Raw genomic sequence first — 19,484 nt, 5'->3', positions numbered from 1 at the left:
GTTGCTGGCCTGTTTCTAATAGATAACCGCTTTTGGGTTTATCTCATCCTTTCTTATAGCCACAATCCTTGCTTAAAGCCCAGTAAATTGAGGAATAATGAAGGTATTGCCAGTGTTTGACATTTAAAGTTAAGAAAACCTGGAGCTGGACCCCACTGCCCTTCATGTGGTGCTAGCTTAGAAAGCTGCAGATTGTTTGCTAGCATGGGGAATGTTTATCGTGTTGAATATGGATGCTGTATTTGATCCCAGCAGAGCAGAGCATGAGAATGGTAAAAGCACTTTTTGTCTTCATAAAGACCAGCTACACAAGCACGGGAGAACCAATTCTACTACCTCATCCAAAAATGCTGAGGCCAACCTTGTGTCCTGTGGTCGGTTCCCCCAGCCAACCTGCAACACATTCGGCTGGGTAACATCTGCTTTCTTTTTACCTCGGGGAACAAATACATGTAAATACGTAGGATTGTTCTTAATATTTCCATTCGATCTGGAAGTGTTGAAAGCCTCCACCAAGCACCTCACGTTACATGGAAGATTGCCCATTACTGCTCAAAATAACACTTATTTCATGTGTAGGAGGAGGAGGGAATCTTTTTATTCCAAAATCAATATTTCTACGTTCATTAAATATTCCACTTATTCACTTCTCTGCTCCCCCCCCCCCCCCAGCCCCATGCTTGTGGTGGCATTCTATCCTTATTTTTATCCTCGCTACAAATGCATTTTTCTTTTAATTTCCATTCCTATTTCCAGATTTTAGTGCTTTGTGGTAGCTGATTGGAGTTTGATAGGTCTGGAGTGTGGGTATGTGGGTGAGCATCTACCATAGCCCTAATTTTTGACCTGGGATCTAAACCAGGGTGGCTGAGTGCAGAAATCTGCCTGGCAAATTAAACTGATCACAGACAATGTATACTTCAAACAGAGTCAAGTGGGAATATTTCCTTGAGCTGCTCTGCTCCTCAGGATATTTGAAATCAGTATTGAATTTGAACTTTCACAGGCTTTTTTCTTTTGATGAAAGGAGGCAGTAGAAGTTGCCTTCTGTTTCACGCAGAATAACCCAAACTAAGTAAGACTAATTTTCCGTGACATGAGAACCAGGTGGGACTATGACGATGAAGTTTAAAGGTAAAAATGATAAAGAAAAAATAAAAGAAGAAAAATAAGCTGTCTGGAAGGGAACTCAGAAGGTGTTGTATCTCATTATCCTGCCCCAAGTCAGGATAACGCTGTGGTTAAAACATTTCTGTAATACTTAGGAATCACAGATTTTATTCTTTACTGCAGAACAAGGACTGTATTGTCTTAGGCAAGCTGGTTGGGCCCTTATTCAAGGATATTTAGTGAAGCCTAGTCTGACTGATTGTTAGTGGGCATTAGATTCTTAAATATCATTGTAACTCTTGCCTCAATCTTTGTCTCAGTCTTTGAACTACAGAACAGTGATAAAAGCAGGCCCATTCTTTTAGTTAAGGTGGTTGTCTTGAATATTAAAATTATATGAGCTACTAAGGCAATGTAGTGTAGTGTCAGAGGTTGGTGCAAGAATATAGACTGCCCTGCAAACGTGGAAGGTATTCATACATAGGAAGAATCTATTCAGTCGGTGCTGGTCCAGACAGAGTAGACTTGAAGCGATAGAATTTCCCTTTCTGGTTCCTGAGCTGAGTCTTCGTGCAGGGCCTCATTCTGCAGCTGGCTGTGTCCCTGTGTGGGAGCTGGGAAGAAGGAGTACCTGTAGACACTTACCTGAAGTGCTTGTATTTCCTGAGAACAGCAGGTTGGGAGTTGTAACTTCCATCTGTGAGTAAGACTGTGATGTGATGAGCTTACAACGCTCATCCTGCAGTACAGGGCTCTGAAAAGCCACTGCAGAAGGGGGGATATTGTCCTGTGTCAAAGGGTCTGGCATAGGTGACTCTACCCAAGGAATATGCAGGTCCTCGAGGAAACAAGCAGCAGACCAGCTGATACTCGGTGTCACTCTTCAGGTCCCTCACCTTTTTTAAGGCTGCACAGTGACAAGCTGTCCTTGTTCATCTGAGCTGTCAGGTTCTAGGCTGGAGCAAGGGAAAGGCAAAACCCCTCAGTGAGAGATTCATCTGTTACTAAAGAAGCATTTTTAAATCCCATTTTTATATATATATAATACATCTATTATAGTGGATTATTATATATATATGTTATATAATTATGTATCTTATAAACGTTTTAAATATTTATACAGTTGATTGAACTAAAAGCCTTGTCATAACAAAACACAATCCTCTTGTATTATTTGGCTGTATATGTTTTACCTTCTGTTAAAGATGGAATTTATTTTCATGGGTGCCTAACAGACAAAGTAATTTATATTTGATCTTCTTATTTGTCTTACAGGCTCCAAAAAAGGCCAAGAAGAAGATAGAAGGTGGTTCCAATGTATTCTCTATGTTTGAACAAACCCAGATCCAGGAGTTCAAAGAGGTTGGTCACTGTTCTGCTCTTCTCTATAGTCTCCTGTTATTGCTAATGGGTAACATAGGGGTTGGTTGGTTGTTTTTTTTCCTTACTCAATCCTCCATCTGCTTTAATAGAACACACAGTTGTTTTCTGAATCATTTCTGTGGTTTTGGCTGGTATATCATTTTCCTTGTGTGTTTGTTCTTTCTTTCATTCTTTCTTTCATTCTTTCTTTCATTCTTTCTTTCATTCTTTTCTCCCTCTCGCACTGTCCTGTTTCAGGCTCTAGACTTTTTTGAAAAGCCCACAAGCCCACGCCCCAACAGAAAGGAAAATTATTATCTCATCCATTTTAGCCCTGGTTCAGGAAAATGATTCAGCACATGTTTAAAGTTAAGTTTAAGTGGTATTTTAAATAAGAATTGTCTGTTATGCTCAAGTATTATCCTGAATAGAGATGCCTTAGTGAACCAGGGCTTTAATTAGTGGACTGTTCCACAATAGCAACAGTAAATATTCTTCTGTGTCCTTCTAATACTGCCCACAAACTAGAAAAGAAAATACCAAGAAGCTCTCAGTTGACTTGCTCAAAAAATGCCGATAAAGCAAAACAACACGTTGAAATCAGCTATGTAAGCATCTTTTAGCTCCCAAAGAATTTGGTATTACCATGCATTGTAGATTCTTTGACCAATTACCTGTGAGGAGGTAAATCTAATGGGATGACAGATAATCTGTTTGATGAGTTTATGATCTTTTGCTGAGCAGACATTCTAGAATGTGTGTGAGGCCATCACCCATTTTTTGCTAACTCACATCTCCAAAGACATTTCCGATGTGATATATAGCTAGTTTCATTCGGTGCCTGTGGCTTTCAACTTTACTTTTCATGAGGATTCCCACCAGTAAAGCTCAGTGGTGAACGAGACTAAAAACCCATGCAAAGGTTTATGAGTATGGCCCAGGCAAATGAATTGAAACTAGTAACCTTTTCCCTACTGTTAAGGGGAGCATGTTTAGGTAGTAAGAAGGAACACCCTTCTCCCACTTCTCCGTATCCTAAGAACCTCCAGTATTATTTTCTCCAAAAACCACTGTTTGAAGATGTACCAACAAAATGAAGGACTAGTCAGAATGCTGTATTTGATGTATTCTAAGTAATATAGTACTAGGAGCATTTCTGGGAGGATGGTGGCAGAATAATGGCAAAAGCATGAGGCAGTGGAGTGGTCCAGTGAAAGCCAAGACCGTGTTGTGTCTGAAAATGGCATACATAGGACAAGTATTTCTGAAAAGTTTTGATCACAACATTTTTGTTTAGAGATTTCAACCAGCTCATCAGAAAATATTTCAGCATTGCTGTTATTAGGTTATTTTAAGTTCATCTTTTACAATACATACCTAATGCTTTTCCTGTCTTCTGTGAGCTTGCTGGACTCTGCTTTGCTCTTCATATTTTCTTCTGGTTTGCTTCCAAATTGTAGGGATCACTATTTAAAGCAAGACCCCCAGAAGGAGGGAAAGCAATTCTAAAGAGTTGGGCTTAGTTTTCTATATGGTGATGGTTTGGCAGGTAAATGAAGGGTTATGATCATGCATGCTGCAAGTAATCACATGGGCAAACTGGAATGTGAGTAGTGGGGATTTGTAAGAAACTGGAGGTAAAACTACATGAAGAAGTGTTGATATAATATGATCATGGAAAGACGTGCTCCCTGTAGAGCAGTAGACTTTAAAACCCTGCAAGTCACTGTAGCTGCAATGGACTAGCTATATTCTCAGGAGAACATTGTCTTTCATTATAATACTGAAGTAGGAATAATTTCTGGTCATTGTAAAGATAGACTCTCATATTGATGTGCATGTCAGACAGATAACAGCTTCAGAGACATCCCTGGTTCTACTAATATTCCCCATAGTACGACCAAGGGAATTTCAGGTCATTAAAATCTTTCAAAATCAATAAAACATTAAAAGTGTGATGGCAGTGAATAGACAGACATGCAAATAGGTAAACAGATAGATAGGCAGTTAGCTGGCTTGGTAAATAATGGTTAGAGTACATAAATTCTGTGTTGGCTGAAAATAGAAAAATAAGTGGGTTTCTTCTATCAAAAGTTAAATTTTGCCTGACAAGAAGTATTTAAGGTCAACACATCAAGGTCACTTAGAGCACAGAACACAGTCTGAAGGATACAATTTATTTGAAAGGGAAACAAACTTTGAATAAATAATACAATGAAACCTACACTTCTCTGTACTTCTGAAAATTCAGCTGTGATGGATCATTTTTTAAGACACAGCAGAAACTGACTTTAGCTTGATAACAGAAAGATATCTAGAGTAATTAAATGTTTTACAGAATATGATTGCTGCACGAAGGAACAAGGTACAGGAAAGGTACAAACCACAGAGAGTAACCACTGACTAAATCCTCCCTAACTAAAGCCTCCCTAATTCAAACTTTTATGGGTTAAGGCCTGAACGGCTGGAGCTGCCAGCACTGGCTTCAGCCCAGCTACACGCTGCACTGAGCATTAATTTAGTAAGAGGAAGTTTGGGTGGGTTTAATTAAGCCCCTTGCCAAGATACAGTAATGTGTTGAAAGTGAGGAAAGTGCAATGATGTGGCATGATGTGGGTGAATCAAAGGAAGTTAAATATTCTTTTTTACAGTATGAATATAATACCCCCCTGAACTGGAATGTGAGATTGTAGCACTGTCCAGTGCAACAGGGCAACGGCAATAAACTTTCCTTTTTCTTCCAACAGGCTTTTACCATCATGGATCAGAACAGGGATGGCTTTATTGACAAAGCAGACTTGAGAGACACATTTGCTGCACTAGGTAAACTGGTAGCAATAATTAAATACTTAAAAGAAATGCAGTTTAAATTTCAAGCACATAAAAGAAGTATGCATTAGAATTACAGGGGGGGAAGTAATGAGATACACAGGAGGCAAAAGGAAACCTGTTTGGTTTGATCTTCCTCCTTTACGGTAGTTGCTGTCTTACTATATAGCTCCAGCTGGAAAGTTTCCTGAGCAGCCTCTTTCAGAAGCAAAGTGAAGGTCTCTCTGGGACTCGCTGGCGGGTGCAACAGAGCTGTGCAGCTGGCAACTCTCCAAAGGCACTGATCCCTCCCCTGCAACTATTTCATAAAAAGCCCACCCAAGCAGGGGTCCATGCCAGGCATTTCTGATTTGCCTCTGAATCCAGGCTTCACAGGCTGCACCTTTTTCATCTAGGAGCCATGCAATATCTACCAATTAACGTTGTTGTCATGGTCTAGCTGCCCCTCCACCCACATAAAAGTAGGAGGGCTTCATGTGAGGTTCTGTGCTGTTGTGCCCTTATGTGGGGTGGAATGTGCATGTCATGAGATTAGGTATTGTCCATTCCATGCACATCACAATCCTGATAATATCAAGCAGATTAAAGTAAATCTTCCCAAGGAAAGGAAAAATCAAGATGCTCATGATCCCAGACCTGGAGTTGTATCCTTGTTGCAACATTTGAGGCTTGAACAGTGATGTAGGCATTTGGGCTTTTGCCATCTGGATCTTGTTAAAAAGAGTTTGATAGGAATCTTTAGTGCTCCCTGGGGTGGAATCAGATGCCAGCAGAGTCAGTGCAAAGAGCAGAAGCTCCTGAACTCTTTATTGTGACAACGAGGTTTGCAAACTTTGGCCTGTAGCTACTGTTACCCTGGAATATTTATTTCTTAAGGCCAAGTTCTGGTATCTTTCCTGTTCAGTGAAGCCCCTCAATGCCTATGAAGCACAGTCACAAGAAATTACCATTCAGTTTGAGCGGGGTTGCCAGGGTCTTAATTCTCATCAATAGGATTGCGCAAGGATGGGGAAGGGATAGGACTGAACAAGGATGGGGGAGGGATAAGACTACTCAACTCATCCATCTGCCCTCTACTCAGAAAGGCATCTCAATATAAAGGAGGGCAAAGACTGAGACCTTGGATTCACTTCAGTCACTTTGAGCTCTGCTATATTAATATCAGTGGGGCCCGTATTTCACCTGAGGTAAAAAAAACAAAAACCAAAACAGTTTATTTTGAAGTGCCCCTTCTTTCGTCCACTGCTGGCCACATCCGTGTTATTTATCCTTCTTACTCCTTCAGTCACCCTTTGATCTTAGAGCCAGCTCTGCCAATTTGTTTTACACTGGGGTATTCTGGAGTTGTGTTCTACCATGTTATTAGCAAAGTTGCACAGAGCCCTGAGCTCCCCAGTGGGAGGAGATGAATGGGAATAGTTTTTTGAAACACAATTTGTGATTTATTATGAAAAATGATCTCTGCTGCAGGTCGTCTGAATGTCAAGAATGAAGAGCTTGAAGACATGGTGAAGGAGGCGCCAGGTCCTATTAACTTCACTGTCTTCCTTACTATGTTTGGGGAAAAGCTGAAAGGTAAGTACCTTCGGGGGGTTGGAGAGGTATCTGTCAAAGATCCTCAGCACTGAAATATCTCAGCACCTTGCAAATTATAATAATGTATACACAGAACAATGCTTAAAGGCAAGGAGTGATCTCCATTTTTGCAGACAGAGCTGAAGTATGAAAAGGCTAAGGGACCGTCCAGAGGACAATTCAAAGGTGTGATTTCAGCTTACATAAGCGAACATAAAAGTGGTAAGTTGAGGTCCAGAAAGTAATGAAATCACAGCAGCCTGGAGCACCGTGCAGATGAGTTATTCACTGTCAGTAGGTTCCTAGGCGGAAAACTGTTGCTCATGCTGTAGTGGTATCACTCCCAGTGTTACCTGGTTTAAAGGTATTTTCAGTATTTCTACAAAAAAACTTTCTGCACTCCTTTGGCTCATTATGCAGACATGACCTCTGCATCATCCCTGCAGTTACAGGGCCTGAAGGAGCAACGTGGCCATCCCTCATTTGCTGTAGTAGTTGTTACGCAGTGGCCCAGCCTTGGTTTCACTTGAGGTCAATAGTGATTTTGCCACTGGATGAAGCTTTCACTGAATAACTCTTAACGGAATGGATAAATTGAAATAATTTAATCTCGGTAGCTTCACAATGATGAGGGAGAGGGATTTTGTCCATTGCCACAGAATACATAGGGATCACTGTAGATTTCAGAAAATGTGGGTACTATATTTGTTGTGGGGGCTAGTAATCTAGTTGTATCTCCTATACTGTCAATGCCTAGAAACTGTAAGAGAGGGAGTGTGAGGCCAGTAGAAACCTCTAGTCATCTTCCTATACACATTAAAAATAGGTGAAAGCCTTGGCCTTCAAAGCAAGGTTGCTCTTAGCCAAGCACATTCCAGAAGTTTGTTAAAGTAACTAATGAACAGGAAAATGGAAAAAGCTGATCCCATGTTCTTAAAAACATTTGTTGTACTGCTGCTGGACTCTGGCTTTATATTGCTGAGCACAATTTCAGTGAAGTGCTTTCTAGGGTTGGAATAGAAAACAGAAAGGTCTGAAAGAAAGAATTAATGTAGCTGGTCCTCAAAGAAATACACTATTGCTAAGGAACACAGCATGTCTGGGAAACGTAAGAGCTGATGGAGAAGGCTGTAGACTAACACTGAGGAGGGGATTTTATTACCCAGACATCAATCTGTCTCAGTCACAGTGGTATCTGCACCTTTACATTCCAGATACTATCTTGCAGAGTAGGTAGTGCCCTCCTCCATCATCTTCCTTCTGGGAGATGTGACTATTTCCAGTGGGGTGCCCTGCTACCCATTCCTGTCTGTTTGTGATGCTTATGATCACACAGAGCGTGGAAATGAGCTCTTCTCCCTTTCCCCTCTTCCTTCTTGTTTCTTACGATTGCTGAAGCTGGCAAAGAATCTGTGGCCCTGCCAATTGTGTGGCCTAAACCCAGAGCCAGCACAGGAAGGTGAATGGTAAAGCATAACCCTCTTGTCTGCAGGTTTCCTGTTGGCTACTAGCAGAGGAGGAGGGTGGTTTTTTTTTTTAATTTCCATTTGGTGAAGGGAAAATCACAGCTGTGCTTGTCATGCCCTTCTGGTTGGGTTTGTCATGCAAAGGAAGCAGAGCCAAAAGACTGCACATTCCCAATCAAAACTAATTGGGATGAAGAGCCTTTGTAGTGCAATTAGAAAGGGAGAAAGGGCTAGAGGAAGTGGATATGGCAATTTTGCAACACTCTTTATTAGCTAAGTACCACTCAGAGAATTTGGTGAAAGGTGCTTTCTAAGTAAAATTTGTTGTGCTATAATTGATTTCTGTCATAAAGGGGAAGCAGGGATTTTCAGGATGAGCTTTAGCTTTGTATATTGAGATTATGATGCCAGATGAACAGCTAACAAAACTCAGTTTATGTTAATGCCAACCACATGGAGCTGTTTCTACAGGGAGTCAGAATAATACAATTTGTACAGAAAACAGAGATGCCGCACATCAAAGAAACCACTTTATTTACCAGCTAATCAATAAAGAATGCCTGCTGCATTGCTTTTCTTCAAAGCCAAAGTCCAAGGATATGACAGAGTAGAAAATGTAAAACACAGTAAGGGAAAAAAAAATAAATCCCCCACACAGTGGTGACTACTTAAAATGCAGTCCTTTCCTCAGAGCTGGAAGACATTTCTCTTCATGGGACAATCAAAACACTCATTAAATACCAATGCTTTTTGTATTGATCATATATTCATTGCAGTTCAAATACAGCGCCTACAGCTTGGCAAAATGATGTGGCCAGTGTGTGACAAGGAGGAGGCCATATCATAGCCTTAGGTTTATTCACTGTTATATCCACTAAGATCCTACTAATAATCCTTGTGAAACCTTTTAAACAAAGAAAACTAAGAAGGTATCAGGAGTGTACATAGTCATTAGGGCAGGGAACCTTGACTGGGTTCTATTCTGGTTCTCTCTCTGCCAGACTTTGAAAGTGCGGTTCTTTGTGTAACTACCTTTTTTGATGATGCTTTCAACATTTCAGCATCCTAAGTAGCTTAATTTGTCCATGGGCCAGTCTATCTGCTTGTAAATTTGGTTTCCTACAGTTATGAATAATGATTTATACTATATATACTACTGTAATATTTTGAAAAACTGGTGAATAGTCAGAAACACAGTATTTAGAGTATCCTTTGGTGTGTGTTAAAACTGACCATGAGTATACTCAGAATCTGCAGTATTAGAGAATACTCAGAAACCTCAGCCAAGTTTAAGGCACTGTGAAAGTTAGTCCTTGACCCAAACATTTTTTTTCTGTCTAAATAGATGGAACAGATAAAGGGTGGAAAAAGAGGAAGACTATTACTATCATTTTACTGCTGGGAACAGAGGAGCAGGGAAATTAGAGTCATACCAAAAGTTTGTGGCCCAGCTAGGAGCAGAAGCAAAATGCTGGAGCCATAGTCTAGTGCTCTAAACCACCCTGTTTCTGTAGGTAACACCTAATGAGGAGGTACTTTAGTGGAAGTGCCCTACAGAATGTAAGTGCAGATCACCATTTAACCATTGATCATCCTGTTTCCACTGCGTTGACATTCTGATTTTATGATGAGCTCCATTTCCTTTGGTGAGGGAAATAACCTCTTTTCTATACAGTGACGAACAAGTAACATCAAAAAGTGTTTTTACAAGGAACGTACAGAACAAGATTAAAGGAAGCCAGTGAGGGAAACAGTTTGTTATATTTTCATTTCTGAAAGCCACTAATCCTCTGGGTACTGATATTGGAGACCAGTTCCTGGAAGTTTTCTCTCCTGCAGACATAGAATAGATATGAGTTATTATTTTTAAGCTTCTGAGCATTGAACTATTCACCTCTATTGTTTATCTGACATGACAAATGCTGCCGACTTAAGGAACCTTTGTCTTCAGACCTACAACTGCAGAATTCTCCATTTTGCACTGTTTTCAAGTGAATGCAATTACTTAGCAAGTATTCGACTGCTATAGAAATACATCCAGGCTTCTAAATTATATTTCATTAATTTTAGGCACAGACCCAGAAGAAACCATTCTGAATGCTTTTAAGATTTTTGACCCAGAAGGAAAAGGCCACATAAAGGCAGACTAGTAAGTTTATTTCAAATCCTTTTAAAATAATAATAATAATAATAATAATAATAATAATAATAATAGCACAAGTTTAAAGAACTGCTTAAAAGCTGTATTTTTCATGGTGTTTTAAGAAACAGAGGAACTATCAAGCAGAAAAACATTTAGCTTTGTAAGCCAGAGTTAAAAGACTGGACTATTGTATGAATGTGCTTATATACCAAAAGGAGATGTTATTGTCTTCAGACATTGCAAGAGGCAACGGAAATATAATCACATGTAGGCCATTAGATAGCCTTTTTTGAAGGTCTGGATATAAATCAACACATGACTCTTTGTAGATTAACTCCATATGTAAATTAAAATGAACGTCTGGTGCCTAATTCTCAGAGTGCTTGACTAAAATGGGAAATCTAGTCTCCTTTTTAAAAAAGTGATCAATTTAATTAACTCTGGGACATGGTTTTAGTGAGGGTATTTTCCTTGTTATGTGTTTGCCATTTGAGCCTTCTGCTTCGAGACAATCATTTGCTGTAAAATTCCACTAGATATGGTGGGAGCCAAACCAAATAATACTGCTAATAATATGGCAATTATTGTCGGTATGGCGATTTTTTAAAGGAGGAGGCAAGTCCTAATTTGTATTCATAACCTGTAACATCAACAAAGCAAGGTAAAAGGACTTTAAGTGCTAATTGCACAAATTTAAACTCTCATTGCACTGCCAAAATGGTGCAAGAAGGGCATCAGTTAAATGAGATAAATGATATCAAATCAGGGCAGTGGATAAGGAGGTCTGACCTATGGCTCCAGTGGAATGCTACATGTGCCTAGGTTTATGCATATGCTTATATTCCTTGGTGAATTTGGGGGTCTATAATTTTACTGCAGCAGCTATTTCAGGTGGATTTTACAAAGCATAGTACGTATAGTAAATTTATTAAGGAACCATGAGTTACAAAATAGTATTTGCATCAATTAATTCTGCTAATGTTGTGATAAAGTAAATGAAAACTAAACATCTTACCAGAACTTCTGAGGTGGAGTTTTCTATGACATTATCTTAAATTACCAATGAAAGTTAGTTGAAAATACAGAATTTGTACAAAAAAGTACAGTATTTCTTACCATTACCAATATGCTTTTTTGCTGACAGTACCCCAGTGGGTATGGGAGTCATATTATGGTATGCAATAAGCAAAATAAAAGCAAAGAGACAGTCTTTTCACTGAAGAACTTCTGAACTAATTAAAACACAACAAGTGGATGTAGCAAACAATCCAAAGAAACAGAGGGTTAATAATCATTCTGATTGGTTTGGGGTTAGCATTATCCAAGCAGCTTGGGAAGAACAGTCTGAGAAACACATCAGAAGTGACTCAAACCATCAGAATAAAATGTAGCCTGTTGCCAAATAGGCCAGATCACATGGTACTGAAATCACAACCATGAAAATACAACCTTCTGATAATACAAACCCCATGAAATGTTATATTTCCTACCACTCTCTGTAACAATATATTGCATACAAAATCTGCAGCTTGCCACCCTGTGTCCAGTTCTACAATCCTTGAGTGCTGGAAGCCAATTGGAGTTTGGGGCAAATTAGGAATGCAGTATCACACTCCAAAATGAAGATGAGAGAGAAATACTTTTATTTTTCCTTGATGGAAAAGGTCAACTTTGTCCCCACCCCCACTGCACTGCTAACATTAGACAATTGTTTTAGTTCATCACCACAACAGAGCATAATGTTTACTTATTAGACCCGAGGGTATTGTTGATCATTACAGAACAAACCATTAAATCAATTCCGTGAATGTCTTTGAGGTTTAACTTCTATTCATATGCTTCCAAAATTTAGACATTTGAAGGTTTTGAAATAATTTTTATGTTGGCTTATACAGCCATTTCAATATGACAGTTAATGTTAATAAATAACATTTCTCCATATTAAAAAATCCTGGAATGTTTCTTTCCAAAACGAGCCATGTTGACCTTTTAATCAGAACTTCTTTTTATGTTCATGGAGTTAACATCCTTCTGGGGATTTTTACGTTTCTTCCCTCTGCGTGTTTTCACCTCTAGTCTGGAAATGACTCACTTAGTCCATCTGATGGTAGCTGGGACGGAGTCTTCTAACCTTTCCAGAAGCTCCAGGAGTTTATAACTTACTTCCAACTTCAATGACAAACTTTGTTTGTCTGCATCGTTATACCACACATAAAATCCTTCCTATAGCATGATGTCAAAAAAAGAAAATGCTTTAGGTCACATTCTCAGCTGGTGTAAACTGGCATAGTGTTTGGAAAGGTTAGATGATTCAGTCCTAAATGCCATTCATTGGACAAAGTGAGTCAGGCCAACATCAACTGTGCCTCATGCTGATGCCAACAAAACTTTGCAGATTTGTACCAGATGAAAATGGACCCAGGGAGTTTTCATGTGCTCCAGACCTTCAGAGATTAGTTTGGCTGAGCCAGTGATGTTTCTAATCACATTTGTAGAGCGCTGCTTGTTTTGACTCACCTGTTTTTTTTCCAAGACAGCACTGTAGAAAGGGCAAACCCTGTGGAAAACCAAAATGTCCCAGAGATTTCACAGATAATTTTAAAACAGCTTTTGAAATATAAGAATGCAATGGAGTATTTGTAACTGTAGAAGGAATTGATGTCATCTAGGACAAGAGATAAGTTAGACTCCCATGTCAAGCCAAACAGATACCTTTTTTTGCCCAGAAGACTTTGATTATTTTTTTTTGAGTAGCAAATAGTCTTTAAAAAAGAAAACAAGATGCACAAAGAAAAGAGTGCATAATATCTAGCTTTGGAAATTGTGAGTGTTTATTTCCCTATAAAATAAATAATGGAAAACGTGCATAGATGCTTAACTCAGTCTTTCTTCCTTATGAGTGTGCCAGAGCCTACTGGGCTGTGCATCAGAAGATTATAATTAGATATTTGATCTTTTCTTTCCCCCTAAATACTTTAAGCATGTGAGTGGAAGACACAGAGTGCCCGGATCTCTTTTTAATTCAGGCCTGTTTGTGATGAAGTTTATTTGTGACTTCTGACAAAATTGCTCTAAGTGCTTCCTTCTATTCACCAGGCTCCTTCCTGTATCACACTTCCTATTTACATTTGCTAATGCTGTTTGCCCCAGTGCACATATATCCAATAATCAATTTATGCTCATGAGAATGATCTCTCTACTTTTGCACCCACTCATCATTTGAGAATTCCACTTCAAAAAATGCAATCACATAACAAAAGGCCAGGATAACAAAACAGAAACAACAATATGAGAGAAAAAGATGAAGAAAGACTTTGCTGAGTAAAGGGAATGGTAAAGTAATGCAAGAAAGATATGTACAATAGCTTAAGCTCTGTCTGTGACTTCAGAGTATTTCCTGAACTTGCATGGATATTTTCACCCTTGTTCTTGTGGGCAAGATCCTTAATCATTATCCAGAAACTTCTTTTTTCACTTTCCCTTTCTGTCCTTCCAAATGAGCACTTAACATCAACAAGAAAGAGATTCAGAAGTGTATATGCCTCTTACGCAAATTGGGATATGTCTTTGTTGTAGCCTTTTCCTGGAAAAAAAATATGTGGGTCAGAGATATGAGGAAGTACAGTTGTAGCTTTGCCATCAAAACTACACTTTTATTTGCGTGACTTTTTTCACTTGAGATGCATAGTGCATGGGAACAGAAAGAGAAGCTTCACTATTTTGCCCAAACATCTGCATCCACAGCGGCTGAATTTTGCTCTCACATGGAAGCGTTGCTGTGCAGGCATAATTTCTGTTGTAAATAGTTAGTTTTAAATATTCACTTTAAAAAGCAGAAAGGGCTGCTTCCAGAAAAGCTATTGCTCTCACACACTGCCCCCCACCCCACCCCCCAATTCTTCCAAAAAAGCAGCCTTTTTTCAAACCTACAACCTAAACCCAGATTTCTATGCTTGTTTCAGCTTTTGTTTTTGTACAACAGGCTGCTAACCTGTTATCACAGGTTTATAGTCTGCTTTACCAATCTAGAAAAAATCTTGATAATGTATAAATACCTTTGGCAGTGGCAACAGGAGACAACTCTACCTCTTCAGCGTGAATGCAAGCTCTTTGAGATTAATATAGGCATACTCCTACAGGAAGGGGAAATTATTAACATAAGTGAAAGGGATGTTTATGTGATATAACTGACTTCATACTGCTGGATGTTCTAGCACATTGTGCATATACTGCCCTCAGTACATGAGTAACTGGGTGAAATAGAAAGACGTTTTAACTAAAAGAGGTTAGACTAGAAGCAGTAATCATTTTTCCTAGCTTTTCTATTCACCTATAAACTTAAGTAAAAAAATTACATGCCTGACTGACTTCCCACAATGGGTTTGAAAATAGAGAATAAATCAGCTGAGAGTCTGTCCCAAAAAATATTCTCTTTGATGTGGTTGCATAGGATGCAGATTGTGTGTGGGATAAGCTCCGTGTTACAGTGCTGTAACTCCAGATCAAGACATTGTACCGTGAAATACAACAGGTCTCATGCAGTTTCACAGTCTCCTCTGGGAATGACTGCATGCAAATAAAGGGATTCTCAGATGATGATTCGGAATAGCTGTTGGAGTTCTCTTTCAAGTCCTCTTTCTCATTTCATGCTCCGTTCCTTTCATCCTCAGATTTTACAGAAAATATTCTTTCTTTTGGTTTTGTTAAGTGATCCAAACTTTAAACAGCAAGTAAGAAAACCTACCATTTTAGGTTAAGATAAGCATACAAAATTGCTGTATTTCAATTAGAGTAATAACCTTAAACAATTTTAAACCTCTATAAAATGTGACAAAAGCAAAATAAGTTGGCAGAGCGAGGCATTGACACTGATGGCTGCCCACAGAAAATCTCTTACAATATCATGTAAGGATTAACAGCTCTAATTTATGCGGTCACACAGATTTTCTTTCATGCAACTTCAGGACGGATCTTGCCATCTGAATTGTCATGTGCCATTATCACCCTTTAATCAGGCTATTTCATTTTATTTGAACAGCATCAAAGAAATGCTTATGACACAGGCAGACCGGTTCAGTCAAGAAGAGGTAAGGACCACCTTCTTTATTCAAAATAGGAATCTATCTCCAGCTACTATTCAACCATAAGTATTTGCCCCTCTTTAAATGCATGAATTCAGCTGAAATCCAGACTGAAAGAAGGTCGATGCCAGTTCTAGCAATTAGGAACAATTCAAAGCATCTCTTCTGAATAGCTCCATGGCTAAATCAAAGTCAAACAGATTCTTTGGACTGCCATCCAAGTGTAAGCGTGGCCTATCTCTTGCTGTTCTTTCCTATGGCAAGCTGGGCAATGAATTTACTATAGTCCAAGTGGGTTTGGGTGTGGACTGTGATCTGGTTTCCATTTCTGTGAGAGTTATTTTGTTTGAAATCTGAAATGAGGTACTGACTTTGTGGTTTGTGTGAGACTGAGCATGGATTCTGCTGGCTGGGAGGAATTTAGTGAGACTTTATTTTCAGAAGAGGAGTTTGAGTGAAGTTGGTTTGTGGCAAGAACAGATTGGAGTGCAGACTATAGTACGATATTTGGCCAGGGTTTACCTGGATTTCAGGGAGAGCTCTTTGCAACAGGGAACCTTCTTGGGATTCTGGCAGGACTGTATTAACTAGTTCTGTCCTAATCCCTATTGCAATTTTACTGAAGCTAAGGAAGAAGTTTCCACAGTGGTTAACAGATCAAGACAGAAGGGAGCTGAACTGGGTTAAAAATGAAAAGCAGTATATGTCGCTGTCCCACGGTCCTACGTTTGTAACACTTGTCTCCTCTTTGCTCGGCAGATCAAGCAGATGTTTGCTGCTTTCCCTCCAGATGTCTCTGGTAATCTTGACTATAAGAACCTCTGTTACGTTATCACCCATGGTGAGGAAAAAGACTAAAGAGGAAAGAGATGAGCTCCTCCTGTGATGGTGCACCAAGTTACTTCATAATGTGCAAGACAAAGGGCTAAACATTCAGTATGTGAAGCCATGTGGTCATCAGAAGAGAACCAATAAAACAATTGAAATTAGATTAAAGTTGTTTAATGCTCCTGTTTTTATAAAAGATGAAAATACCATTTTTTCTGTCAGTGGTTTGAAATGGAATTTTCTTGATGAACTGGTGCTTTCATGATTTATTGACAATTCTAATGTTCACCAGATGGTCCACTGCGCACTGCAGCGTTGCTTAACCTCTTTATACATAAGCTCCGTGTATTAATTGAGAAATCCTCTAACTTATTGCACCAGGAAGAGTATTTGGTAAATAGAATTCTGTTCCGTTTGACAGCCCCTAGCAATGGAAGTGTAAATAAAACAGTCTTAAGCTCTTGTGAATATGCAATATGCCCTTTCTGTCTCAGTGGTGTGGCCAGTATCATAAGCCACTTGACTCATTTGCTTTGGTGCAAAAGAACAGAAATAGTGGAACAGTGGCTATTTTCCTCATAGTAAAATTCACCTAGGTGCACTTAGAAACCAGTAATAACGACTTTCCCCCTTCAAGGGTACCATTATTATGTGTAGGAAGTTGTCCATGAAATAACAATAACACCTAGTCTTTCACCTGTTGATAATTAGCATTGTTTTACAGGTGAGGTGCACAGTGGAAGGATGTTTGTCAAAAATCATCAAAGGTCTAGGGACAAAGACAAGAAAAAAACTCAGGATTGCACATGGGGTAACCAGGGTTACACATGAAAACAGGCTGCCTCTCACTTTTATAGTCCAAGATCAGCCTGGTTTCTAAAACAGGCTACAGTTTCTTGTATTTGGACTTCTAGGAACTGGACTTATTCTGCCTATGTGGAATATGGCATGAATACCTCCTGCGTGGGAGTCAGAAGGATCTTGCAGCCAAAGTAAAACAAGTTTCTGCTGTTTTAACAACTAATGAAAATGGTTTCCTTTTGCATCAGTGTTGTTGGCACCATAGTCCCACAGACACTGAGAGGAAGTGACAAGTCGCTTATTTTCTGTTTCCATCTTGGTCTTTGTAGAAAGAGAACTTGAGGGCAAGGTGTCAAATTCTGCCCTCGTCAGGAGGGGCAGGAATCACATGAAAAAGCTTTAGCATCTGCATGACCTGGGGACATGACATTCATCCCCACCTGCATTTTTTGTTGTTCCAGCAAAACCCTGCACTGGGGGCACTTCAGTAATGTAGAACAATTGAAATGAGAAGGCTTTTAGCAGACACAAAATTGATATAATAAATCTCACCTCTTGTCCACATAGGTGGAACTACCTATGTCCAGAAACATTGTGCATATTCCTGTATCAGCAATGCTTTTTCTAGTGTAAGTAGGTGATTCCCAATTGTATCTACCAATAATTATCTCACTTAAAAATATTAGTGGACACAGCTAGAAGCAAAATTCAGCCCTTTCCTGCACAAATCTTGCTAAAGATACAGAAAGGCTTTAGCACTTCTTGCCATATGTTCCTGTAACGTTTGAAAAAATGGTATTGTCACCTCCACCCTCCCTCCCTACAAGGTATGCAGCTTGACTGGGCTTTGGGGACTAGTCATACTTCCTGCAACGCAACAGTCTACATGACCTCTTTTTTCCCACCTCATGGCTTTTTCACCAGAGGCTGAGCTTTCCCATTCAAGCACAGTTCTTACCTCTATTTCACACGATAGCTCTTTTCTCCCCAGAATGTTGTCATCTTCATAGGTGTATGACCACTGCTTATGGGATGGAGTTGTAGATAGGCAATGGGAGGTCACAGAGGCAGAGGATTTTTGGTGGCACAGTGGAAAAGATGATTTATGAACTTCTGCTTTAGGCTCTTATGCAGACCCAAACAAGCAACAGCACTTCCCAGCAAAGGAAGGAGCTGCTTATGGGAGCAGGCTGCAAAATGGATGTTTCTTTACAGATTTCATTTTGAATTGCTCAAGTGGTGGGTCCAGCAAATGATCTTGTATGATGGCAAACACACATGCAAAGTCTAACACTACCTTGTATGAGCTCCACAAAAGCACATACCCAACCAAAAGAGTACTGACTCTTCCACTAGCATGAGATGAAGTCACTCACGCATCAGATGTTGTTTACAGCTTTTGCACCGTTTAAAGATTTCAGAATGAGACTGAAGACTAGATAAAATGACATACATGCTTACTTTTGGCCTTCAGTCTAGAGAAGTTTATTTTTCCTCATGCAAGCTAGTAAGCAAAAACTTTGAGGATAATGCTCTTGAAAGATGAGGTCACATTTTTCCATCAAAGCTTGCACACTTTCTGGTGGGGCCTTTTTCAACAGTTACTGCCTGGTCACAATTGCAGCTCTATGGCATCTTATGCTGATGAAGGCCTGGTCTGAGCCATTCCACATTCTCCTTTCACCTGGCTCCCTAAATTTCCTTGTCTGCCTGCAGCTGCTAGGGCCCTGAGTGTACTAATAAGCCTTAATGATGTTGACAAGCATCACCTGGAAACTCCACTCACACCTGCTCTCTGTGGGCCCAAGGGCCCCATTCAAGCTCAGCCCATGGCCTTCAAATGTTTCTTGAGCTACACTCTTGGACCTGCGCTACTTCTTGGGTCTTCTATATCACTGAGAACCTGCCTAGCAATCACTGACAGTGTACAGCTCTAGTAACTGTCCTTGGCTGTAACCCTGACCTGCAGCTTGATTTTTCAGCTTGATCTTGAACTTGCCTCATCATTATAGATTTGCCTGATGATCTGGACTCTTGAACCTGACTACCATCTTTGTGCTTTCCTTGTTGGGATATTGGTGAGGCTGTTTTCCTGCTGGACATGTTATCACACACTGCTGTAGGCTCCTTGTTCTTTAGGGAGCAGCTGCTCCCTAGCAGCTGCAGATGGGGTAGAAGCATGGAGCTGTGGGGAGGATGGAAAACAAGATCACTTTGGTGCAGTCTAGGTTGAGCTAAGTTTTGTCTAGATGAGCAATTTGTTTTGGAGCAGTGCAGTTTTGAAGCAAA

At 39.7% G+C, this 19,484-nt stretch overlaps 1 protein-coding gene across 2 annotated transcripts in view; it reads left to right on the top strand.

Moving 5' to 3' along the window:
* The window catches only part of MYL10 (myosin light chain 10), a 53,395-nt gene extending 36,840 nt beyond the window's left edge, over positions 1-16,555 (top strand). For both annotated transcript variants that reach the window (XM_080365515.1, XM_080365516.1), the window contains 6 exons: positions 2,386-2,472; positions 5,220-5,295; positions 6,772-6,876; positions 10,413-10,491; positions 15,524-15,572; positions 16,326-16,555. In XM_080365515.1, the coding sequence (XP_080221641.1) occupies positions 2,437-2,472; positions 5,220-5,295; positions 6,772-6,876; positions 10,413-10,491; positions 15,524-15,572; positions 16,326-16,424 (444 nt within the window). In that variant the 5' untranslated portion in view covers positions 2,386-2,436 and the 3' untranslated portion in view covers positions 16,425-16,555. The remainder of the gene's footprint in view (positions 1-2,385; positions 2,473-5,219; positions 5,296-6,771; positions 6,877-10,412; positions 10,492-15,523; positions 15,573-16,325) is intronic.
* Positions 16,556-19,484: the final 2,929 nt, after the last annotated feature.

This window comes from Falco punctatus (genome assembly GCF_963210335.1).
Source record: "Falco punctatus genome assembly, chromosome: 1".
Lineage (NCBI taxonomy): Eukaryota > Metazoa > Chordata > Aves > Falconiformes > Falconidae > Falco > Falco punctatus.
Note: the sequence above shows the minus strand (reverse complement) of the source record. Positions and strands in the feature narration are given on the sequence as shown.